Genomic DNA, 26,361 nt, shown 5'->3' with positions numbered 1-26,361 from the left:
TGTTAATATGTCTAAGTCATATAACTCAGTTATAAGATAAGTTGCACCAAAGCCCTTTGGCCATTACAAGAGGGAATACAAGCTATCTTTCTTATATTAAGTCATTCATTCATTCAAAAAATGTTTGAGTATCTACTATGTGACGGACATAGTAAGTAACAGACAGTGGAGATGTAATGGTAAACTAAACAGGCAAGGTTCTGTTCTCATGGAGCTTACGTTCTAGTGGGAGTAGAAAGACAGATACATGTCAGTTTGCACTAAGGAGTGAGAAATGAGGAGACGAAGGGGCTGTGGTTTGCAGGTTTACACAGGATAGTCAGGAAAGGTCATATGAAGGAAAAGTGAGACAGTTGTGTGAATAGCTAAGAGCCTTCCAGACAGAGGGACATGCAAAGGCGTCACTGCCAAGTGCCTGGTGTGTTGGCAGAAGAGGAAGGAGTCCAGTGTGGGGAGAAGCCTGAGAGGAAGCATGGCAGGAGTTGAGGACAGCAGCAGGGCGTCAGATCATGAGAGATATCTGATTTGATTTGCTTTTGGGGGGTAGTGGAGCAAAGAAACTGAAAATACAGATTAGTCATTAAAGAGAATACATTTCAGGACAGAATGGACAACATAGTCAACATGAAAAAAAGGTGAGGCTATATGGGAATTCCTCTTTCTTAAATTATGATTCTTTTTTTACTGCAATTGCAATCTGATTTGATTGCAATACTTTTCTAGTCTTTCTCACTATAAACCCAAAGTAAAAAGACAACTAAAATTCCAAAACTGAACAACAAATAACTATGAGAGAAAAAAAAAAACTATGAGAAGAATGTCATTTGCTGTTAATGTGCACAAATGTTAACACTGAAAAATAGTTCCAAATTCTAAAAATTCAGAATATGGGTTTACACAACTGTCTTTTGTACTTAAAGACAATGCTACTAAAGTAATTTTTATCTGTGCATGTAGGTTTGATGGCAAAGGGGGAGTAGGAAGACTTTTCCACAGTGGCTCTGATAAAAATTTTATCCTGTGCTTTGTGGTTGGAGCCCTCACTGGCAGATTTTGTGATGTATCACTTTTCTGGTTGTAACAGTTTTAAATGGCGCATCCGCTTCCCTTTGAACTAGCAGTCCATGTCAATGCTTCATTGTTTCACATTATGTTGCTTTTCCTAACCACTTCCCCAAGTGGGAGTGTACTAAATAGATCCCTAAATAGATCCAACCACCCCAGGCTGCAGCCACAATTTGGCTGTTATTCTGTTAGTGATTTGATCCATCAGTTTTCTGGACCACTTGCTTGCATTGGATTTTCATTGTGGAGACACGTTGAAGATCTCCTGAGCAAATAAATATCATTTGGGGGGAATGACCACTTTCAACGCTCACAGACAGGAGCAGCACTTAATCTGCAAATAATGCAAATTTGCATTACTTTGAGAACGGAAAGGAGATGGACATTTCGTTTACACATCACTCTGAGCCAAACTAAAGAAACCCTTCCCTCTCTATCCACCATGAGCTCTACGAGGGCAGTGACCTTAGCCGTTTTGCTTAGCCGTTTTGCTCGACTGGTTATGAGTTAACATTTGTAAAGAGCCTTAGATTTGTGTTTGGCATATAGGAGCTGAATAAATTAGTTATTGTTATTCTCACCACCTAGCATATACTAGAAGTTTAATATAGAAGTTGGCCTTTAATACTAGAAGTTGGCCTGAGGAATGAATAAGGAACCTACTTTTGTGGAATTACTATTATTCCACCATTGGAAAACAGCGATTATGGCCACGGAGTTAAGGATCATAACTGCTATGGCACAAACACACTACGTGGAGCACAAGAATTATCAGATTGTTGCAAGCGGAAGGGTTGCAGGGGCTGGAGAAGAAAGGCAACTCTTGGTGAGTTCCCCCAAAGCTCTAGGACAATACAGCCCTGTTCTCCAAAGAATCAAAAATCACAGGCCCGCTCTCTGATCGCCTTCCAGCCCCGCAGAGGGACCTCTTCCTAAACTTCCGCCCCCAGGAATTTCCCTGATCAAGGGGCGGGGAACAACCGGAATCTTTGTCAGGTCCGCCGCAGCCCGCCCCCTCCCCTAGAGCCCCGCCCAGCCTGACCTCCCCCTCCCCCCACGAACTCCCCTCCCCTCTCCTCCCCTTCCTCTTTCCCTCTTTCCCTCTTCCCCCTGCCCTGCCCAGGCCGTCGGCGCGCAACGCACTGGGGGGAAGAGAAACCGCCATCCGGGCTGCGGCGGCGGCGGTCTCCCGGGGCGCCCGGCCCGGCGCGGAGGGGGCGGGGCCTGGCCGCAGGGGGCGGGGCGGGCGGCCGCTCGCGCCGCGCCGGGACTGACTGACGAGCCGGTCCCCGACCCCCACCCGCTCGCCCGCCCGCCCCCTCCGGGGTTGCCCGACGAGTTTGTGTCCCGCGGCCTGGTGCAGCCTGACGGAGGGGGAGCGGCCCGCTGCGGGCCGGCCGGCCCCGGGGGTGAGGCTACCGGGAAGGGTTTGGGGGCGCCCGAGGGGCCGAGCATCCTTCGCCTCCGCGCGTCGGCCCCCGCCCCCCGCCTGCCCTCCTCACGCCTGGCCGCCCCTCCCCGCCTTGACCCCCGGCCGCCTCCGGAGCCCGACGCGGTAAGTGCGACTTCCTCCTCGGCGTCGGGGAGGGGGCGGCGGCGGGCTGGCCGCGCCACCAGGCCGCCTCCCCGCCCCCACGCCGCCCCCTGCCGGGCCCTCCGCCAGGCGGCTCCCGGGCACCTCCGCCGGGAGGGCCGGGCCGAGCGGGGGCCTCCGCGCCGCGCGCGGGGCTCGAACCCGGGGCCGGCCTGCCCGCCGCGCAGCCCTCGAGTCGGGCGAAGTTGTGCCCGAGGCGCGTGCGGCCGCCTCGAGGCGTGGCTGTCGTCCCGAAGCGTTGCTGCTTCCCCGTGCTCATCTGCTAATAAAACAAACTGGAAAACATTCGGGATTTTTTTTTTCATTGTTACCCGCAGGCCGTCAGAATCTTAAGTTTTTATTTTAAATAATTGCCTCCCCCTCGGAGTGTGGAGCCTCAGAAAGGGACTTGATTTCGATACAAACTGGCGCTTTCGTTGCAACTTTTTCATTTAGGCGTTTCAGTGCCTGCTCTGGGACCAAAAGCTGACGAAGAAAGTTTGCTGTATCAAAGAGTAAAGCATTACTGCCATCTTTATTATCGTTCCATTTGATTTTTGAAAATACTTTTGAATAGTTGATATGTCACAAAATTCAAAAGGTGCAAATAGGCATTGTATAAAGGATACCATAAGTTCAAAAGGGATATACAAAGTCTCCCCACCCACCCCTGCACTCCCAAGCCAACCAATATTACCAGTTTTTTGTGCATCCTTCTGGAGGTTATGGATACGCAAGTGCCCTTGCTTCTTTCTTTAAAAAATGAAACGTGTCTATTAAGTGCCTAGCAGTTACTGGTACCCAATAAATGGTAATTCTCCTTCCGTTTAGAAAACAGTTTATGTCTTTTTGGTTATTAGACCACTGAAGAAACAATGACTTTTTTCCTCGTGTTAAGCATTTGCAGATTTGACTTGTGAATACATGTTCTGTTAGCTTGTCTTAATTATGTGAATAGTTTTACACAAAGGTGAATACACTGATATTTCTGGGTAATGGGGCAGTTAGGGAGAAATCGCTATGAAATTGTAAGAAGATAGGACTTAATAAATACAATATATAGTTCCAAAAATGATTTGAAGCAACTTAGTGTCCATATAGTACAATAGGGTAAAGCAAAACTAAATGAGGAAATTGAGACAGAGCAGGAAATAAAAAGAATACAAAGTCAAGAGGAAACATAATACCAGTGCCAGTATGAGATCCTGTGCTAGAAATGAGTCGCAGTTTTGGCTCTGGGGCTTCCTAGCAGCCAGGGAAAAAAAGAGAGAGATAGGAACAAAGTAAGTTTCAGTGTGATTCTATTCCAAGATAAAAACAAACCAGTTCTTCTGCCTAAACGAGGCATTTTCTAGTAATGAGGCCTGGGAGGAACATTTTCTCATGGGCCCCTAATAAAAAGGGGGATTGTGTGATGCAGTGGACAACATCTTTAAAATATCCCTATGTAAAATTATGAATTTTGGACAACAATGTTCTTCAATATAGGGCAATAATAAAACTCTAAAGAGAAGTTCTCTGAAGCCTTGCCTGGATCCATTCATAACCATGTAGAGTTACCTACAGCGGTATTTCCAAAACTGTGTTCTAAGAAGTAAGAAATCAGTAGTTTATTTCTTGAAATAAGATTCTGAGCTCAAATAAGTTTGAGAGAGCTGGGTTAAATTTCACTAGTTTTTCACTCAATTTCTTGGCTAATGTTCAATTTTACTCTTTTAAAGGGGGATATATTTTGTGACCTTTTCCAAACTTATTTGACTATAGAACACAAGTTGAGAACCACTAAATCGATAGAAATGAATGAGTTGCCAATCCTTTTGGCAGTTCTTCAGGAGTAGCTCTTATAACTGAGGTTTGATAAGAATTGGAGAGCAAAGAGTTTGAGGTTAGCTGATATGGTAAGAACCAAAGTGAAGATAATCTAAAAGTCAGAATTATATACATACTATACATCAAAGGAAAAGGTTACTTTCCCCCTGAGTTCTTTCCTGGTTCTTCATTGTTTTGCCAGTTGCCTGCGGGACCAAGTGATCTCTAGGAATTCCTTCCCTTCTGTGCTTCAGGGTACTCAGGGTCTTGAATTAGACTATATTTAGGCAAGTAGAATTCCTTAAAGAATGAGTCTAATTATTCTTAGATGTAACTATGTGATTATCGTGTTCTTTTTGTCACAATGTTGATACTATTAATTTACTATCAAATCCTGAAATTCTGTAGATGTAAGAGACCCTAGAAAGCATGGTACATAGTGGAAAGGGCAAGGGATTTGAAGAGAGAAAATCTGGGATTGTGCCACTAAAGTACAAGGTTGTTTCCACCAAGTTTGTGAACCTCTCTGAATCTGTTTCCTTATGTGTAAAATTAAAATGATGACAGCACACGATTCAGTCAATAGATGTTGAAAGTCTAATAGGTACTGGGTAGTAGAAAAACAGCTTTAAGGGCACAAATGAAATAATGTATCAAGAATGTTTTAGTCTCAATATTTTCCATTCCTGAGTGCAGATGGCAAGAGTTTGGAGGGCAAGGAATATCACCTTATCCAAATGTATTTGGTCCCTGAGTTTTGGATAGGAAATAGAGTTGAGAGAATGAGGAATTGGTCCAAAAATTTATCTGACTCCATTCAGTTCCTATGTTTGGGATTTGAGAATTTGGATAATGAAGGATGCTTCTGTAAGAAAGTATTCTATAGAGTGCTATACAAAAGTTACCATTCTGAAGACAAATTGAGGGCCAGAGCTATTCATCCTTTTCACCCCATTTATGACAGAGGGGTTTGCTAAGTGTAGCAGGTAGGGTAAATTATGTTGTACCAAAGACCCTCACATCTTAGTGGTTTAAGACAACAAAGGTTTATTTCTTAGTCACACTACATGTGCAATTAGCGTCAACAGGAGAGCTCTGTTCCAGGTAGGCCTTTGGAGCCCCAGGTTGTCAGAGGCTCCATCTGGATGCATACTTCCACAATTGTTAGGGCACGGGAAAGGATGTGATGAGTCACACATTGGCATTAAGGCTTCTACCTGGAAGTCACACAGGTAACTTCTGCTGCGGTTTCATTGACCAAACAAGTCATATGACTGCACCCAACTTCAAGGAGGCAGGGAAATGCAGTTCTATCAGGTGCACAGAGGGAGGAGAACTGGAATAGTTTATGAACACTCTTAAATCCAAATTATGTTTTTCAGTATTTAGAGAATAGAAAATAGCAATTTTTTGTGTATGTATGTTTAATCATAGAATTATGCTAGTGAGAATTGTAAAGAACATCTTTTATTAATTGGAAATGAAATGTTTTTGAAAACTCCACAATTAGACATGCTATTTTGACCAAGTGGATTTCATTCTTTTTGAATTATAGGTCAATTCAATAAACATTTGTTAAATGTGATGTATATAAGGCACTGTGTTAGATCCTGTGCGAATAAAAAGATGAATGGGGAGTTTACAACCCCAATAGAAAATAGCTATAACTGAGTTCTCTCTCTTTCCCTTTCCCTTTCCCACGTCATTAACAGACTCTTTCGGTATGATAAACCCTGATTATGTCTATACCCTGTTACACTTTGCCCCTAACCACCTTTTTTGGTTTTAGGGACTTTTTGGTGATAAATTACTTTAAACTATCTTAAACAAAAAAGAGTGTTTTGTTAGAAGAGGGATATAGCTTTGTGTCACAGAGTCCGGGGGTGGGAGTGCAGCTGAGTCTCCGAGGCACTTGGCGTCAATAACAAAGTGAGGAGCTGGGCTGCTTTCCCTCTCCAGGTCTGTATGATTTCCTGCCAGGGTCTCTCTGCACATACACTCCATTCCTCTTTTTCTCTGACTGGTTGACTGGTTTTCTCTGTTTTGCTATTAAATGAGTGCTTTAGCCTAAGAGTTCACACACTTAAAGGAAACTAAGTAGAGCCTTTAGCAATTCCAGAAGACCTAAGTTTTTTCTAAGTACCGCATCTTGGTTAGTTCTTAAATTAACCACTGTCAGAGTTTGGAAATAGTGGAGTTGGCCCTGAAGAATAAGAAGTTAGAGTAATTGACAACTTTGTAATAGAGAAAGGAGGCAGTTCTCTAATAGTTTGGGACTGAAGAAACCTGGGATGCCATTGAAAATTCTACTACACAATTAACATCAGTTTGCAGATTCTAGTGGGATGAGCAGATTAGGATAATCCATGAGAAGGTTGAACTGGAGCTGACTTGTAGCAACAATACCCCCTCCCTGAACACTGAAAACGCGTGTCCATTGTAATCCTTCCATCCATCCCTTCTCCCTCTCCCAAGATACAGATTACTCAATTGTCTAAACTTTATAACATCTGCTTTTGATGCTGGTACAGGGCTCCCTGGCTTCTCCTCATGCCTAATAATGCAGGAAGAAGGGAGCATTTAATATACTGCCTTGCTCTGTTCTTTTCTACTATCCAAATTGGTCTAGACACTCTATCTGGACATTTTACACTTTAATATGCTATTGCCATATCTCTCCACCAACTTAACCTATTTTTATTCTCAGTATATTTCCATTCTTTTTCTGTAAGCTGTGTATACTTAGCTTTTTTTAGCAAAATTTTCTTGCTTTCTTTACCTATGCAATATCTCCTTTCTTTCTGGTTGAAAAATATCCATAGCTTCACCTCAGCAGATGGCTGAAGGAATGGACAATGGGGAGGTAGTATATGTTACCTGGAAGAGGGGATCCCCAGAAAAAGAAAACGACAGAGGAAGGTGAGTAAAAGCTGTGTATAAGATTAGGTGGGATTTCTCAGGGATGTATGTGAGGCTAAAAGAGCAGACAAAAGGCAGAAGGGATTTGTTCTACAAGTTGTAGAACATCTGGAATGTCATTCTAAGACCTTCTTATACTCTTGCTGCTGTGCAAAATGAACAGCTCTTCTTAGGGTCAACTAAACGTTCAGACTCACAAAACTACCAAAGGCTTGTTTACTCAGAAGGCTATCAGACAGGAAGCGCAGCTTGCCAGCAAGGCAGCATGAAATGTTCCTCAGCAGTGGCTGTGATCCTCACAGCAGGCCCTATTAACAGTCATATAGCCATCTGGGAGACATTGCTCCAAGTGAAAGCTCAGGTGCAAGGAGATAAAGTTCACATCAGGTAGGTGTAGGAGCTGCCTTGGCTTAAAAAATCTCATGTCCCACAGGAGACAATATCTGTTGTCCAACTCCTTAGACTGAGCTGCTAGGGTCCCTGCAATGGATAAGCCAACTACAAGAGCCATCACACTCAGGGAAGTCAAAGCTATGGCTTCCTATAAGGTGTATATATTTCATTTATAGTTCTTCTGAGTCCAGATGGAAGTTTACTAATCATTTTTACTATAAGCAATGTTGCCTAGTAACATAGTTGACATACCTACTTCTGTTAGATTGCCAGAGGAACAGAGCTAAGAGAGTTAACTGAAGGTTAAATGCAGAAGGGAAAAAGATTTTAACTCTACTCTCACTAGTATTATCCACAGTGCCTGCCATAATTCTTTCCATTTGGGAAGTATTCAAAAATATTCATTTTGCTTCCTTTGATGTATTGTGTTTTAACTTTTTATGATGGAAAAAATATGAAATAGGCAGAGAGGTTGAAAGGAAGGTAAGGCTGGAAAGCTAAGCCAGGCTTGAAAGGACTACTGATTGTTAAAAACACTGAGTTCTATCTAAAGATCTTGGCTTTTATTTATCTTGTAGGTGATCAAAAACAAAAAAATAAAAGTTTTCAATAAGAGTGATTTGGTCCAGAATTGTACTGGGAAGGTTGCTTTGGCTGTAGTGTGGAGAATGGATTAGACGAGATTTAAATTTGAGCCTGGTTAGTTCATTTCTACTTAATATTTGCCTTTCTTTGAGGAGATATTTCTCTGATAAGCAGAAAGAAAGAAGACCCTATTCTGTGCTCTCCAGGAATTTAGAACTGCTGGATAGGTTCAGCACTGTCCTTTGCAGGCCCCTGAAACTTTGCCCTCAATTTGTCAACACCGCTGCCTTGCTGGGAACCTGGGAGATAGGAGGGACTACTCGGAACTGCCTCCTAAGAAGACTGGATTAACACTAATAGTTCTAACCTTCCCTGGTCTCCCCTGATCCCCATTCGACTCACTAGCATGCCTTATTTTGCTTTTGGCTGGAGTTAAGTTATAGAACAGTCTTTTAGTGGTTTTTTTTTTTTTCTCAGTCTAGTTGCAGGGCAAGCCAGAGAGTTTCTTTAAAGGTTGACTGGTTTAATTAACATTTGTAGTGATTACTATTTCTTGTTACGAGCAGCTGAGAAGCAGAGTGCTTCACATTTTTCTCCTCTCTGTTGCTTACTTTGTCTTTTACTACCCTTTCCTTATCCAACTTTCACTGTACAGTTTATAAAACAGATGGGTCCTGCAGCAGAATCAAGTTGATTTGTGATTGGCTCATTATGTGTTCAGAGAACCCAGGCAATTTTGCTTGATTATATCTGTGTCTAGAGAGTACTGATTACTTTTTTCTCCTCCATCATCAAAAAGCCACACAGAAGACAAACACTTACTGGATTTGGTTCAGGTCAGTAAAAGACAAAATTATGGTTATCCGGATTATTACTTCTTATGGCACGTAAGACAGTTGGGTGTCTCAGCACATGCCACACATAAAGGATCAGACAGGAATTTAGCAGTGGTTTGCCATCATCCTTATGGTATTACAGTTTTCATCCTTGTGCCACAGCAAATATATACTTGAGTTCACAAAATATAAGAAGTGGGTGGCAAGGAAATCTTTCTTTTTTTTACCTGTCGTCAAGTCGAAGGGCTATTTTAAAAAGTAAATATTTTGTTATAATCGTGCAGTGGTCTTCATTGTATCAACTGTGATAACTTTTATAGATAAGTTAGGGGATAAAAAGGCCATGTATTATTAATTTAGCTGATTTTTAAAATCTTGCTTGCACTGCTACCAGATAGTAGTACCAATAGGCAGTTGAGGGATGAAAAGATATTTTTGATGTTAATGTGGGTCAGCACTTTGCTCTATAAAAAATAGTGACAGAAACTGGGAGGGAGCCAAGTAAGGAGCAATCTGTGAGGCACTTGTACTTGGTGACTAAATGCCATTTTGACATTTAATTGCAATTATGATGAACTTAACAGTATTTTTGTTATGTTAAGAATGATATGTTCTTTAAGTACTCTGTTTTTTTTTCTTTTTTAGTGCCTTATTTGCTTTTAGTTAGGTGAGATCGTATTGGTAAAGGATTTAAGTCTGCTCTGCTACTCTCTCCTAGATATCTAACTTTGTACAAATCAACTATTTGTACAGTAGTTGTACAAATATTGCAAATAAGAATTTGCAGATTGCAAATGAGAATATTTTAAAAGCTAGAAGCAGTGTGGTATGCTTGAAAGTATATGGCCTTTAGAGTCTGTCCTGGATTCAGATTGAACCCTGCTACTCACCAGATAGATGTAACCTCACTTCACTTCAGTGTCCTCATCTGTAATAGGGACAGGGGAATGACCCCTGTTTGCCAGAGTTTTTGTGAAAACTAAATGTCCCATTCAGTGTCAAGTATTTCACATATTATTGTGCACATTCAGGCACTCAGGAAATAATAGCTGCTGTTACAAATTCAGATCTTTACTCAATACTTGCACATGCTACTTCCTTAATCCCATTTTACTGAAGATCAAGAAGGTGAAGTGATTTGCCCAAATTATACAGCAAGCTGGTGAGTGGCTTAGCTATTGACTCAGGCTCTTTCTGCTACATCACTTAGGGCACCATTAACAAGTGATAATGTGGGAAAATAACAGCAGAAGAACCCTCGACCGACTACCTGTGAACTGACTCATAACTTTAGCCTGCTGCACTCTCTTCCCTCTGTAAAATGTACTTACTGATCCCAAGGGCCGACTGAATGCTCATGGCCCAGTGGGCTGCTCCATAGTAGACCTGCACACCCCTGTGCTTACCTGTTGAGTTGCGTACTTACCAAAAGTTGGTTTTGTCTATTCACAAGCCTGTTTTTAACAGTTATGCTTGTTATAATAACTATAAAACATTAATGGACATGTAAATTAATGAGAGTATAAGGAAAAGAGAATTCTTTCTTTGAAAATTAAGTTGAATGCTTTGGCACATCTCAAAATAATGAGTTATTTAACAAATTTGCTATCAAATTTGATGAAGGCTGGATAACTGTAAAAGACAGGAGGGGAAGCCATCAAAGTCTAAAGCTGTGCCTGTCAAAGTCCATGGACCAGCTAACTGGTCTTTAGACTATTCATGGTTCTCAGGGAAATAAGGAACTCACACCGGAATGTAAATTAACTACGTCACTAAGCGCACTGTTTGGTTCAGCTGACTTTTTTTTGTGGTGAGACTTTCTCCTCGAAGGAAACAGTGTATTAATTTATATTCTGCCACAGCTATTTGTCTCCTGGTGGACAGGCCACTGGCCTAACTGATTCTGTATTCACATTCTTTCGGAAGTGCTTTTAAGTTGTCTCTCCATTTATAGAAACCACAGAGGAAATCATAGATGGTGGATCATTGTGGGCACGGCTTATGCAAGAAAGAGGGCCCAAACTCAGTAGAAGTCTCATATCAAATATATGGCATTAACCTTATATGAAAAGATTTGTGAGGGAATATGCATTTATGTGTTTAAGTTAAAATAAAATCTTTAGGGATATATAAATATAATTTTTATGATTACTGATGTTTTTGTTTCATGGACCAGCTATAGGTTTCATCTGACAAGGGGGATTTTACTATACTCAGAGTTCCAGTTTGACTGGAAATATATCTTTGACCTCTACAGCTATCATAGCATCCTATGCATGCTGCTGTATATCTTTACCATGCTGTAGTGCAATTTTTCTTAAATTTCTTTTTTGGTAAGGAAGATTGGCCCTGAGCTAACATCTGTGCCCATCTTCCTCTATTTTGTATGTGGGATGCCACCACAGCATGGCTTGATGAGCTGTGCCTAGGCCAATGCCAGGGATCCAAACGCATGAACCCCGGGCCACTGAAGCAGAACCTGCAAACTTAACCACTATGCCACTGGGCAGACCCTGCAATTTTTAAATTGAGTGTCAGCTGTTGTATTAGAAGTGCCTCAAAAGCCATAGTCCTTTCTGTAACCTTCATAGAGTTTCCAGTCCAGGGGAGCAGGCAGACATTATGTAAGTAATTTCAATGAGATTATTGAGTTATCTGAGCACGTAGTTTGTGATGCTGTGTGGTCATATAGCAAGGAGACATAATTTAGTTTAAAGGTCAAGATTTACCCCGCTTACTTTTTTCACCTTGATCTTATATAAGAATATATCACAGTGCTTTTAGAATATGCAAATAAATAAAACCGCTGTATTAGATGGCTTTTACCATGAACTTGTACTTCAATTTTCATTGTATATCAGAGTTCTCGACTGCTGACTTTTCAATCTACTATATAGCTTACAAAACTAGGTCTCTTAGCTTGTTACAGCTGAATTTAAAGTTGATATTTATTTTTAATTTTTGTTTACTGATTAAATCAGAGATATTTCCTGATTATTTCTAACAAAGTATGAGATTTAACATTGTGCTAGAAACCTAATTTTGGATTTCAAAGTGTAGTCTAAGTTTTTTTTCATTACAAAAGAAGTTTTGATGCCCTGTGTTTGTGGTAACTGGTAGGAAGAATGCAAAGATAACCAGTGTTAACAACCTAGGATTCATCTATCCACGCTTTAAATTTCTGATCTTTTAAATAGATTGGTTTTTAACTATAAGCTAGGTATGGCTTTAGACCCCTATTCCTAGCTATTTGGTTGCTAGATACACAATTTAAGCCAAATTTGTCTAAGGCTACATCCAATCCTTTTGAAACTGTATCCTCCTTACTTCCTTATTTGTGTTAATCTTACCATTCCTCTTCCAGCTACCCAGGTTTGAAAATGCTGTCATCTTTGACTTCTTCCTGTCCATTTGCCACAGACATTGTGTAAGGTCTGTCTCTGAAATATCTTTAACATCTATCCCCCTTCAGATCTCTTTGCTCCCAGCCAAGGTTAAACTATACCTCTCACCTTGAAGAGTTTTCTAACTGGTTTCCCTACTGATAGTATCTTCCTTTACAAATCCATTCTTCACTGTTACCAAATTAATTTTTTTGAGGTATACCTCTAAATCCTCAACTCAAGAACCTCATCTTCTCCCAAATGAAGGACATACTTACTTCTTGATAATTCAGTACGGGTTTCATTCAAGACTCTCTTCTGCTAGATTTTAAGATCTTTCGAATCAAGGGCTGTGCCATTAATTTATTCCTTTATTCTTTGACTTAAATTCATTAAATATTTGAATGCTCTTCACTATAGAGGTTGTTAGGAATATAGTGGTCCCTGCCCTGATGGATTTTACTGCCTATTTTCTCACTTTTGTGTTCTTTCTGCACCTAGTGATTCTGTGTGCAGCAGAGTAGAACCCTGCCTGGTTTTTTTGCACCATCCTCTCACTTTCCAGTGTTTAATCAGACAATGCTCTGCTGCTATTCATAGGGTTTTCATGGCCAGTTTTTTCAGAAGTGTGACCAGGTCCTTCTTCCTAGTCTGTAAGTCTGGAAACTCCACTGAAACCTGTCCACCTTAACTGACTCTGCTGGTACCAGTGGCATAGCTTTCAGTATCACAGCAACATGCAGCCACCAGAAGTGGTGTAATTCCCGGACCGGGATATGAACCCCAGCCATGGGAGTGAGAGCACTGGATCTCATCCCCTAGACCACTAGGGCTGGCTTCTTTTTGCATACAGCACAAACATTTGTTGAATTTACATAAATCCAGGATTGTTTTGCATAACATCTGTTGCCAATCTTCCTCTTTTTTTGTGTGTGTGCTTTGAGCAAGATTGGTCCTTTTTTGCTTTGAGCAAGATTAGAGCTAACATCTGTGCTAGTCTTCCTCTATTTCGTGTGTGGGTCACCACCACAGCATGGCTGACGAGTGGTGTGGCTCCACACCTGGGATCTGAACCTATGAACTCAGACTGCTGAAGCCGAGTGAGCCAAACTTAACCAGTGCACCATGGGGCCAGCCCCTATAATGTTTGCTTTTTATGAGGTTGGAGAGGAGGTACAGAATATCTGATGTATTTCTGGAATTAAAGTAAAAGTAACTCTCTAATTTTTTCTAATCTGGGTAAATAAATAACATATTTTCTGCCAGCATACGTTTTTAAATGTTAGTGGAATTTAAATGTCAGTGAATTTTGTTAGTTTTCAAATTTTTAAAATAAGCCAAATTCTGATAAAAGATCTAATTATCTAATTTGATGAAGTTTTAAAAGTATCCCAGAACCACCAAACTTTAAAGGATTCTTTAAAATCATGTGTTGTAACTCATTCTTTTTATAGTTGAGGACAAACTTAGGGAGGTGAAGTGCTGCTGGGTTAGCACATTAAAATTAATTCTTGATGTGTTTTGTGCAATACATGTCACACACTTAAAGCTATAGGAATGGGTCCATTAAAATTGATTACTCATAAAACAAATACTGTTGTCTTAAAAACTGTATGTGAGGAGAGGTTTGTATAATAATGATTACCTGGATAAAGCAGTTACTGGATAACTGTGATTTAAATTGAGTGAAGCCGTAGCTTTAAAAGCCACGCTATTGGAGTGAGCCCATCTGCTGTCTATCTTAATGACATTTCGGCGTTGCTATTGTAATACCAAATAGTGTCATCTTTTAAATTCACAAACTACCATTTGAGCAGATTTGAAGCAGAAATTGCATGTGGATTCCTTAATTACATTTTGAAAAATGTATTCATAATTGCCACTTATCTATTTTGAATATCATGTGAGCTTTTGTATCTCAAATTTAACTTTAAGTAAGCCAAATTTATTAAAATAAAGGAGCGGTACAGAATATAATTTGATAATCATTTTGAAGAAAGTGTCGTGTCAGTTTGAAAAGACATCTGCTGTTTAGCCATTAGATTTTAAAGTGATAAAAATTTTATGCCTGAGGAATGAAATAGAAAACAGAAATTCTTAGAGTAACATATGGTAATTTTTCTCTTAAGTTGAAAAAATACCGAAAAGGTTTTATTACCAGAGGTAAATGTTTTCCTAATATGTTTTTAATATTAGATTCTTAATTTTATTTTATAACTTAAAAAATGTACAGTTTAAGTATATCTTTTTTATTATTGCTCTATAACTGTAGGATTCATTCATTCATTAGAGAAATATTTATTGAGCACCTACTGTCTGCCAGGTACTGTCCTAATTGCTGGGGCTACAGCAATGAACGAAACAAGGTTCTGCTGGAGCTTACTTTGTAGTGAGGATAAAGACAACAAATAAGTGAATAAACATCTAATATGCCAGGTGGTGGTAAGTGCTTGAAAAAAATTAAGAGGTTCAGGAGATAGAGAATGATGAGGGATCTCATTTCTATAGAGCAGTCAGTGAAAACCATTTTGACAGTTTAACAATGTAATGACTTTAATATGGATTGATCTTTTATCAGTCATTACCCTAGGAAGTACTTCTCATCAGAGCTGGATAAATTTTTGAGCAAAACAATTTTATATGGTTTAGCAAAAGTTGATGGGACAGAAGAAAAAAGTGTTATTTAAACAAATTCTGAATTTCATGTCGTGAAAGCATTAATGCTTAAGCTTACTGCATATTTTTCACAAAGAAAGTATTTGGACCAAGAAAACAGTTAAAGCTGGGAAATATTTCTGTAAACCCCTTTCTAAAATGGGGGCTATAACAAGCTACTGTAGCAATAGATAATTTTTTAACGTGTTTTGTTAGAATGAAGATTTTCCCCCCGAAGTAGCCATGCTTGGATGGGCTTAACCTTTGGCAAAATTATTAGAGACCTAGCTATAAGGGATTTTGAGCAAATTCTGCCTTTGAGGAATATTTTCCAACTTGGCTTACTTAACTTCCTCTGTCAGCATTTCCCTTGTGGAAGTATTCAATTTGACATTTAAAATTTTTGTAGCAATGCTGACCTTTTATTTTTCTACTCTTTTATTTTATTTAAATATTCCATTTTATTATGACTGTTATTTTATTCTCTAAGTTCTAATTTGCTTTTCTTTGATTATGCTTTCTTGAAGATAATAGAGTATAGTGACAGATTTTTAAAGATCTAGTTCTTTATCATTTTATTTCTTAATTCTTAGTTTTTCCTCTAATCTTTATTATTTCATGACTCCTTTTAGAAGGCTGATTTGATTTTCAATTTGAGTAGACTGCTTAGTGGATATCTTTTCTTTCCTTTTTAAATAATCGGTGCCTTTAGCAAGTTATAAATCTTACAGTAGAGGAAGTATCCCTCGTAGGATGACTATCCAAGCCGTCCACTGTGCTTATGGGCCTCCCTTTTCCTTTTATCAAAGCCTTCACTTTCTTGTTCGAGTGCTTCCTTCTGCAATCATCAATCTCTCCTTTCTGCTGCATCATTCTCATCGTTCTAATAGGTTCCATGTTTTTAAAAATCAACACACAAGTAAGCAAAACAAATGCATTGCCTCGATCCCTTAACTCCTCCAGCTACAATCCTATTCCACAGCCTCACTATTCAGCGGAATTTTCTGAAGGAGTTGTCTGTACATGCTCTCTTTCATTTCTCATCTTCTGTTAACTGTTAACCCACTAATCTGACTTTGGAACCCCTCCCTTTACTGAAACTGTTCCTATCTGGTTTGGTAAAATTTTTGTGTTGCCAACTCCAGTGGACGTTTTTTTTGCCCACGGTACCTGACCTCTTATTTGATATTGTGACCATGCCTTTTGCCGTGAAACACTTCATCCCTTGACTTGCCTGACACCCTACCCTGCTGATTTTCCTCTACTTCAGTAGTTGTTCCTTCTCAGTCTCCTTTGGTGGCTTCTCTACTACTGGACTTCTATCTATTAGAGTTCCTTGGAGCTTGGATCTGAGCTCCAGGAACATTTATCCAACTATCTGACATTTCCACTTTGATGTCTCAAAAGTACCTCTAACTTAACTAGAAATGCACACTAATTAAAAAAACATTGTAACTAATGAAGAAGTGTGATAAAATGACTGGATATAAGATAAATGTACTCAGTACTTTTATCATAATGGCAATAGACATGTGGAAATGAAACCAGAAAACGTTACTACGTTTACAAAAGTGACAAAAAAAGAAAGAAAAGTAAAGAACACAATAAAAATTTAATAAGGCACAGGACCTATAGTCAAAAGATTTTAAAATCTTATTGATGAACAAACTAAAAAACATATATGCTTGGATGTGAAGCCTTAATATCATAAAATGCCAATCATCTCAAAATTAATATACAACTTAAATGCCGTTCCAATTAGAATCTCAGTAGAGTTGGGGCTTTTTGTTGAGAGGATTGGGTAGTATTATTTTAAGTATAAATAAAAGAGTAAATATCCAAACTTAGCCTTAAAAATTATTTTGAAAGAAGATGTTTGAGACAGGAACTTGCTTAAACAAATATTAGATATATTATAAATATCCTATAGTTAAAACTGTAATATTGGCATAAAAAATAGGCCATGGAACAGAATAAGCATCCTGAAATTGATCTCTGTAAGTATGGGAAGCTAATTCATAATAAAAATAATACCTCAATTTAGTAGGAAAAGGGTGGTTTATATTAAAGTTATATTGATAATAGAGGGCTCATATTAGAAATATAAAGAACTCCTACAAATCGAGAAAATAGACAAGTTTAATAGGAAGAAAGAGCGAGAAACCTAAACAAAGGACTTTTCACAAAGAGGATATCCAAATGACAGATAAACATAAAAAGTTACTCAACCATGATAATAATCAGAAAAATGTAAAGAAACCAAATGGGATACCACTACAGACCTATCAGCATGACTAAAACTAGACTGATGACCAGTGTTGGCTGCATGTGGAGTAATTGGAATTCTCATATGCTGCTTGTAAGGAGTATAAATTGAAAACAACAATCAAAGCTGAACATATGCGTATCTTATGATCTAGCAGTTTCATTTGTGGGTCTATATATATAACAGGAATGCATGTACATGTACACCAGACAACATGTATGAGAATGTTCATAGCAATGTTATTTGCAAAAGTCTAAAACTAGAAACAACTCAAATGTCTGTCAATAGAATGCATTTTGATAGTTGTGTATTATACAGTGCAATACTATATAGCCGTAAAAACCATCAGGTGCTACAGACAACAATACAGATTAATATCAAAACAATCGTGAAAAAAATACATTTATATGAAGTTCAAAAGCAGCTAAAATTAATTTGTGCTAAGGATGATGGTTACCTTTGAGAAGGGGCATGAGGGAGACTTCTTGAGTGCTGGTAATATTCCTTTTCTTAACCTGGGTGGGGTTCATAATTCATTGAGCTCTCCACTTGCGGTTTGCACGCTTTTCTAATATATGTCAAACTTTAAAATGTTTTTAAAGGTGCAGGCACTAGTTGCTATTCATTTGGAAAATAGAAAAATTATTTGCAAAAACAAGATGGATTAGGAGTTAATATCTATAATATACAAAGAGCTTCTAGTTAGTGCTAAGGAAAAGATAAACAGCTCAAGAGAAAAATAGGCAAAGAGTATAAATGAGTAGTTCAGAAAACTCTAAGTCAATATGGTCAATTAACCTATGAAAATATGCTCAAGCTCAGTAGTTATCTCTGGTTAAAAGAATGATAATACTCGTTGACTGTTGAGCCTATGAAGATAGATGAGAAAGGTACACTCACTTTACTTTTGAAAATGTGAGCCTTAGGAAAGTAAACTATTCAAATTTAAAATACATATACCTTCAAGCCAGCAACTCCACTCCTGGGAATAAATTCCATAGACATAAAAGCCCCACAAGGATGTTTTTTTCAATATTATTTTAATAGGATAAAAAAAACAAAACCCTGAAATCAACCTGAATGCTCATTAACAAGGAGATAATTTAATAAATTGTTTTACAACTATAAAATATTATGCAACTGTTAAAACAATCATTATTAGTTTATATTTCTGTGTGTGTGTATAAAGTTAGGTGAAAAAAGCAAAATGCCAAAAAGATGTATACAATGTGATCTCTCTTTTATAAAACAATAACAAAAATTACTATGTTTGTATGTGATTTTATAAACATGAAGAAAAATATGAAAGACTACACCAAGCTGTCAACGTGGATTACTGGGTAGAATGAGTGGAAGTGGATTGACAAAATAAAGGTCTTAGTGAAAAAAACATGCAGTATCATTTCACTGAAACAAAAGGTGGTTATGCTTTTTTTTGTATATAAATGCGTATGTATGTGTGCATGTAACTAAACTCATAATCATGACAGCAATGGTTAAATGCTGCTATTTGGCCTTTGCCAACCCAAGATCCTGGTATCCCTTTAGAATCAAGGAGCCTATTTCAGTGGCTAATCTCCCATCTGCATCTCTAGCCTCCTCAGAACAGCTACTGCATTAAAGAGGTTCATATTTAATGTATATCTTAATATCTTGGTAAAAGGGGTCTTTGGGCCCCCTTGGGAGTGCAGGCATGGTTTGACATTTTAACATTCTTTGGATTTCTTCTCTATATTATATTGAGAAATGTTTGGCATCTCAGTGGCCTTTAAGGAAGTCCATTCTTGAGTTCAGGCTTCAATTAGTCAACTAAACAACAAAAGCAGTTAAAATCACTTCTAGCTATTGGAGCTAGCACATTGTAACTAGAATCTCTGATAATTGCTCTCACATTGATAGATTGAATCCAATTTAAAATTATATTTATATAAAATTGTATTTATCAAAATTTATTCATTTAGGGGCCGGCCCGGTGGTGCAGAAGTTAAGTTTGCATGTTCAGCTTCAGCAGCCCGGGGTTTGCCAGTTCGGATCCCAGGTGTGGACATGGCATGGCGTGGCAAGCCATGGTGTGGCATGCATCCCACGTATAAAGTAGAGGAAGATGGGCACAGATGTTAGCTCAGGGCCAGCCTTCCTCAGCAAAAAGAGGAGGATTGGCCGCAGTTAGCTCAGGGCTAATCTTCCTCAAAAAAAAAAAAAAAATTATTCATTTATAATGTTCATTTAATTATCCCTATGTCTGCCAGAGTGCAAGTTTAAAACCTCTTGAAAGAAAGGTTTGTTATTTACCTTTCTTTCTTTTGTGGGGCCTTGTACATATAAATGCTTGGTAAATACTTATTTGAATGAAGACATCAAAGATCATTATGAACTACCACAGTGGCAGTTCTTCATTGTGTGGGTCTGTACTATGCATTGCAAGATGTTTACCAACTCTGGCCCCTGCCCATTCAACTCCTATAGCACTCTCTGGTCATTCCAACCACTAAAAGTCTACCACCACCACCACTCCTGCAACTTCCAGACGCCTTCTTGGCTTCTGGTGTGGGAGTGGACCGTTGGTGCTACCCTTGTTGAGAACCACAAGGCTAGAGTAATTGGAGAAGTCTTTCTACAGGTAGTAGTGACTATGCTAAACCTTGAAGGATGAGTAGGATTTTAGAACCAGAGAAATTGGAACACAAACAACATATAAAAGAGGGAGTGACATAATGTAGATTCTGTCTTAACTGATGAAGCAATGTGTCTGTGTTGGAAAATAGAAATAAAGTTGGATAGGTAGAGTGGAGTTAGAAGCGAGTTGATAAGAAGGAGTCTGACAGAGGTGAGAGGAGAGGGAAAAGTGTCATTTCACTCTCTAACGCACCTGCGTACAACTGCCAGATTGATTTTTTAAAGCATTGCCCTGTTCAACCGTCCACTTAATATTGCCTGCTAGACTTTACATCTGTAAAGCTTTGTGCTCAAGGAGTTTTATCTCATTATTTTCATCTGACTTTCTCTTACTACTCCTTAAAATTAATTAGGTATGTCTGGCTGGCTGATCAAACTTATTTCCCCTTCTTTCTTTGTCAATGTGCTCACTTCATGCTTTTTAAAGTATCTTTCTTCCTTTATAAAATCTGTCATCATTCTGTCTACATGACTTCTTTCCATTCTTAGAAGACTTCCCCCTAATGAAACTGGCCCATGCCACGCCACAGCATCTTGATATCTCCTTTCTCTTTCTTATGGTATTTGTGATTTGTCCTATAGTATTTAGCACAAAATTATATGTGGCTTTTTGTGCCTCTCATTCTTGTTTCTCTAAATTTGTATTCTTCTAAAGAGCTGTGTGAGGTTAAGTATATATGCCTCACAATATTTTTTATTTTTGTAAACCTCCAAAGCAGCTTTTTTTTTTTGGTCAGTTGATAATAGTCATTCTCTTTTGAGTGGAATATTTGATATAGCATTAGATATTGAGCACCCTGAAAACTCAAAAGTCTGTATTTGCAGATCACAAAATGTTAATATTGCAACCTTATGATGTTTCTTATATTTGAGTTGTCGAATATTTTTTGCTGCAGTAACTAGACATTATTTTTGAGGGTGGGAACCAAGCTGTATTTATCTGTGTCCCCTACAATGCCTAGTAGAGTGTCTTGCTCACAATAACTACTCAACATTTTACAATTTGATTGATTTTTATTTGCCTTATCAATTTGCCTTAACTGTAATCATGTTCAGGGCATCGTTTTGTTTTGCTGACAATAGAGGGCACCATTAGAAATAGTCCTATCCCAGCCCGTGGTAGCTTTCTTGAGCCACACTTTCCTTTTTCTAAGTAGTGTGTTACAGAAATTTGGATATTATACTAAATCAAAGTGGCCTAGTCCTAATTATAGAGCCATATTGGCTTCAGGTTATTTAGCTGAAAAAGAGTAAGTACTGTTGTATTTTGATCCTTTGTAGTTTTCAAACTTTTTCTTCTCCTTATTCTTTTCCTTATCCTTTGCTCAAATGAAATCTTACCCAGGATCTTAACTATATTAATTAAATGCAGTCCTTTCCTGAAGGGAGAAGATAGAAGTGGAAAGCAACAAACAGAAGCCTCACCTTTGTACTCTGCCTTCCTCTTCATCCCCCATCCCAAGAGCACAGCTTCAAAATCACTATAACTCATTCAATTAAAAACTACATTTTAAAAAACATCATTTTGTAATATCTTATTTAGGAACTTAGTATAAAAATAGAAACATTTTAGTTTTACAGTGATTTTTAAGTACAAAGGAAAATGCTCTGGAATAAATTTCTTGTTTCAGCAATAAAAGAGTTAATACACTAAGCAGCAGAGACTGAGATACTGCAACGGATAGTGCTTTCTGTCTCTGTCATTTGTGGTTTAAGAAAAGGGGGTGGTGTTCTGCATTTGAAAGGACTTTAATGAATGCTGTCAGTGTTTGTGAGAGCTAATGGTCAGTATGGGAAAGGAGAGCAGGGGAAAGTGGTCCAGCTGCTTCAGGATAGGTGGATGAGAGTTTGCTCTGATTGAATGGAATGTTCCACCGTGTTTCATCTTTATTCATTATCCTTTGTTCTTTATAATCTGGTATATTGGTATAAAAGTAAATGTAGCTATATATGCGAATGTGATTTATTTTCCTTTCAATCTGTTTATTGTGTACAGCAGGGCATATACTTGTCTTGGTTGGATGCACAAATCTGTGTGCAGTGCTTTTTGCCCGTTGCCTAGACGATCACTTGGTTTCTCTGAGGATGTCTGGTTCTCGTAAAGAGTTTGATGTGAAGCAGATTTTGAAAATCAGATGGAGGTGGTTTGGCCATCAAGCGTCATCTCCTAATTCTACAGTTGACAGCCAGCAGGGAGAATTTTGGAATCGAGGACAGACTGGAGCAAACGGTGGGAGAAAGTTTTTAGATCCATGTAGCCTACAATTGCCTTTGGCTTCAATTGGTTACCGAAGGTCCAGCCAACTGGATTTTCAGAATTCACCTTCTTGGCCAATGGCATCCACCTCTGAAGTCCCTGCGTTTGAGTTTACAGCAGAAGATTGTGGCGGTGCACATTGGCTGGATAGACCAGAAGTGGATGATGGCACTAGTGAAGAAGAAAATGAATCTGATTCCAGTTCATGCAGGTTGATTATTTTCTTACTGTTAGAAATGGGGTGTGGGGGTATATTCTCTATAATGTTTTAAAATAATTTAGTATTATTATTTAAAATCTATGAATATATCATATACATACATACATAAAAATATATAGTTACATACATGTATATAATATCTTGGTATACATTTGTGGTACTTTTGCTAGGCTTTTTAAAAATATTCTAATATTAATTTTAATTCCGTTTAATTATAAAGTCAACAAATAGCATTCATTTTGAAATATCTTCTGTTCCATATATAGATCTGGCTCTGCCTGGAAAATAATATATAGTAGCAATTTTATGCATCATTGCCTCGCAGTTTCCTTCATTGAATTACCTTTCATAGTCATAGCAAAACTATAGAAGACATTTCTATAGTATAAAATTTTTTATGACATTTTAGTTTGCAACAGATTATAGAGTCATTTTTAAATTTTAATGAAAATGAAAAATTTTACAAGGAGATGTACATTATAGTTCTCCATATTTTTTTATACCATTGTAGTTGTCAGTAATATTTTTCTTATGATGATTTCTTTGTCCTATGTTGCAGCTCTCCAGATTAATACGGAGAATACAGTAACATGTCTCTTTCTAAAGACGACAGCTAGTAATTTCTGTTACCTGCACTTCACTGAAAATTATGCTATTTAGAGAAAGAAGGGACATTCCTTCAGGAGAGTTTAAGGGATCACAGAGGGACTAGATGTGGTCAACTGGTGAAAAGGGGGTAAGAAGGGAAAATTAGTTTGAGGAGAGAAAATAAAGAAAAAATTGGTAATTTCATAATGACTTTATCCATCTTTACCCTTGGAACCTGGCTTTATCTTTGAAATGGATATTCTTATTCATCAGTTTAAACTACTGTAGCATATTATGTAATAAGTTAGAACATGAAAGTCACCTGATTTATCTATACTCAAAAATATTTCAAAATATTTAAAGGTACAAATAGCTTACTAGTTGTCTAGCTTATCATTTGTCTAGTTTGATTGCTGGATTCTTTTTCTTTTAAAATTTCTTTGCAGGTTTTAATAACATTTGTAATTTGTATTTGGTTATTATTAATAGAGGCATCATAAGAGATGGAGACAAAATGAGTTCATATATTCAAGTATATCTTACTTGGGGATGTTTACCACCTTCTCCTCTTCTAACCTTCAGAACATGGAATTCTGAACTGTGGTGTTGGAATAATAATAAATATAGACCAGTCATCTATAATCATTTGTGTAATGGAGAGAGGGGAATATCTTTACATAGGTAGCTAGTATATTTAACTTAAAATTTTTCAAACTAGTTCATGACCTGGCATTGTCTAAAGGGAATAAGAGCCACTAATTTTAAGTGGAGATTAATTGAGTTAATGTGGTTTCATTATTTTCTTTGGAGACTTGTTACCATAAAGAGAATGATTTATCTAGTAAAAGGTTCAGGGTTTATCATTTTTGTAGGAAACCAAAGAGTACTCATATTTCCATTTGAAAATCAATATGATGTATTGAGAATATTTTAACAAAATTAGAAAAACAAAACATTCATTTATTTACTAGCATAAGTTATAAAAATGTTAACATGTATCTACTACCTGGAGAGATTATATATGTATATATGAGTATAAAATTTATATACATGTAAAATCTTGGAAAGGTTATACGTACGTTGGTCACTATAATTTACAAAGGTAGTTTGCATAGCTGGTGATTACTGTAATTAAGTTAATCTATTCTTTAGTATCCATATTGAAATAGCATCTTGGTGGGATATTCATTATGCAAGAAAAAGACTGCCCTTTTTTGACTGAGAGATTGCTATGTGCATACTTCAAAAAATGGACATTTTTATTTATAGGAAATATAAAATTAAGAAAACTATATTTTTAAAAATCTAAAATAAATATAGTTGTTTTAAAAATGCTAGTCAAGATTAATAAGGTAAATAATAAGATGGGAGTAAACAGTTAGCATCTGCAGTGACCAAACTATTCCTAAAATATTATTTCAAAGGTAAAATGTACTTAAAATGTCTCTGATTTTTAGATATGAGGGGAAATGTGTCCAAGCGATTTAACATTCCAAATGGTTTGAAATTTCTATCTTAACATCTTATTGCAAAAAAGGGAAAAACAAGCATTCTAGATTTTAGAAATGTCATTTGTGTGTTCATTTTTTTCTAGATTAAATATATCTAATTCTTACATCTTCTTTCAATCCTCCAGCTCTGAATCTTTGATCTTTGTCATAATGATACATTTATTTGCCCCCAGCTTTTTGATTAAGTGAACAGTCTCTCTAGGGGATTGCCATTCTACTGTAAACAAATCAAAAACTATCACTGTTAATGTCAAAAGAAGCTACACTGACATTTGTCAAATTTTTGTATATAACTTGAGAACAGTTCTTTTTCTTATATAAAACCTGCAAGTAATAAAATAAGTAGTATGCTCAAATAAAATAAAGTTTTATTTGACTGTATTATAGATTGATATCTTAAAATATTAAAGACATAATGGGGAAATACATATGATATACAGAGAATTTTTGTTTAAGCAGACGTAATATTTACATAGATCTTAGAACTTAGACTGAAATTTTGAGTTATTAGAAAAAGGGGAAGACAACTGAGTGGTTTTACATACACAGAATCATAACACCTACAGTGGGTCTCCACAATTTAAAGCAGAAGTTAAGTTAAAAGGCATCGTATGTTGCTAATATGTTTGATCACTTGTATTCTAACTGGGAGAAATGTCTGCCTGAGCCTTAGACTTCTGGTAATTTCTGCTGTCACTCATCTAGGTAATTTAAGTTTCTTGTCTTTTAACTTTGATCTTGGGTCTGTAGCTAGCCACTTTTTCTCCTTGGGAATCATCTAAGTCATCTTTGTCGTCTAATCATCTAAGTCATTACTTTGGTATTTAAATGCAAACTTTTGGTTTTTTACACTATGAAGAATTTTAGACCCCAAGTAACAGAGTTGTTACCTTTTATGTGAGCAATGGGTTCCTAAGACCTTAATTCAGGATGATTCTTACCAAGACCAGCAAAGTTTACATGGTGGCCCGCATGTGACCATAGTCTAAACACAGTTTACACTTCCGTTGATTTGCCAACTTTGAAATAATTTAATTTTTGACATGTTAGGGGAAATTTCATTATTTCAAACTTTGTTTATAAAGTTAGAGTTTAATATTTTATATGTAAGACTATTTTTTAGTCATTATGTATAAAATATTACTGTACTTTAAAAATATTCAAAAATAATAATAGCTCATTCTGACTGGATGCTCACTATCTGTGAGGCCCTGTTCTAGCATTTTAGTATATTAACTCATTTAGTCTTCACAACAAATTTCTGAGTTAGAGTGCTACTATTACTATTATAATTTTACAGATGAGGCCAGGGAGGCACAGAAAGGCTAAGTAACTTGCTCAAGGTTAGTAAGTGAAATAAACTGCATTAAAAAAATAAACTTTATGTTTTTACAAGAGTTTTAGATTCACAGGAAAATTATGAAGGTAGTATAGTGAATTTCTATGTACTCCACACCTAGTTTCCCCTATTATTAATACCTTTCATTAGTATAGTGCATCTGTTACTATTAATGAACCAATATTGATACATTCTTAAGTAAAGTCCATAGTTTATTCAGATTTTTAAAATTTCTACCCAGTGTCCTTTTTCTGTTGAAGAATCCTATCCAGGACACCACATTACA

The 26,361-nt window shown here is 37.5% G+C and overlaps 1 protein-coding gene across 3 annotated transcripts in view; it reads left to right on the top strand.

The window, feature by feature from the left end:
• Window positions 1-591: 591 nt before the first annotated feature.
• LOC124232985 (kelch-like protein 5) overlaps window positions 592-26,361 on the top strand; it is a 74,713-nt gene continuing 48,943 nt past the window's right edge. Inside the window, exons 1-2 of one of the 3 annotated variants that reach the window (XM_046649966.1) lie at window positions 2,515-2,620; window positions 22,157-22,628. In XM_046649966.1, coding sequence (XP_046505922.1) covers window positions 22,246-22,628 — 383 coding nt within the window. In that variant the 5' untranslated portion in view covers window positions 2,515-2,620; window positions 22,157-22,245. Of the gene's footprint in view, window positions 636-2,352; window positions 2,621-22,156; window positions 22,629-26,361 lie in introns of those variants that run through there. The other 2 variants (XM_046649967.1, XM_046649968.1) reach the window with 2 other exon arrangements.

The sequence above is a fragment of the Equus quagga genome, unplaced genomic scaffold (genome assembly GCF_021613505.1).
Source record: "Equus quagga isolate Etosha38 unplaced genomic scaffold, UCLA_HA_Equagga_1.0 146_RagTag, whole genome shotgun sequence".
NCBI classification, from domain to species: Eukaryota; Metazoa; Chordata; class Mammalia; order Perissodactyla; family Equidae; genus Equus; species Equus quagga.
The sequence above is the reverse complement of the archived record's forward strand: the minus strand, read 5'-3'. Positions and strand labels throughout refer to the sequence as shown.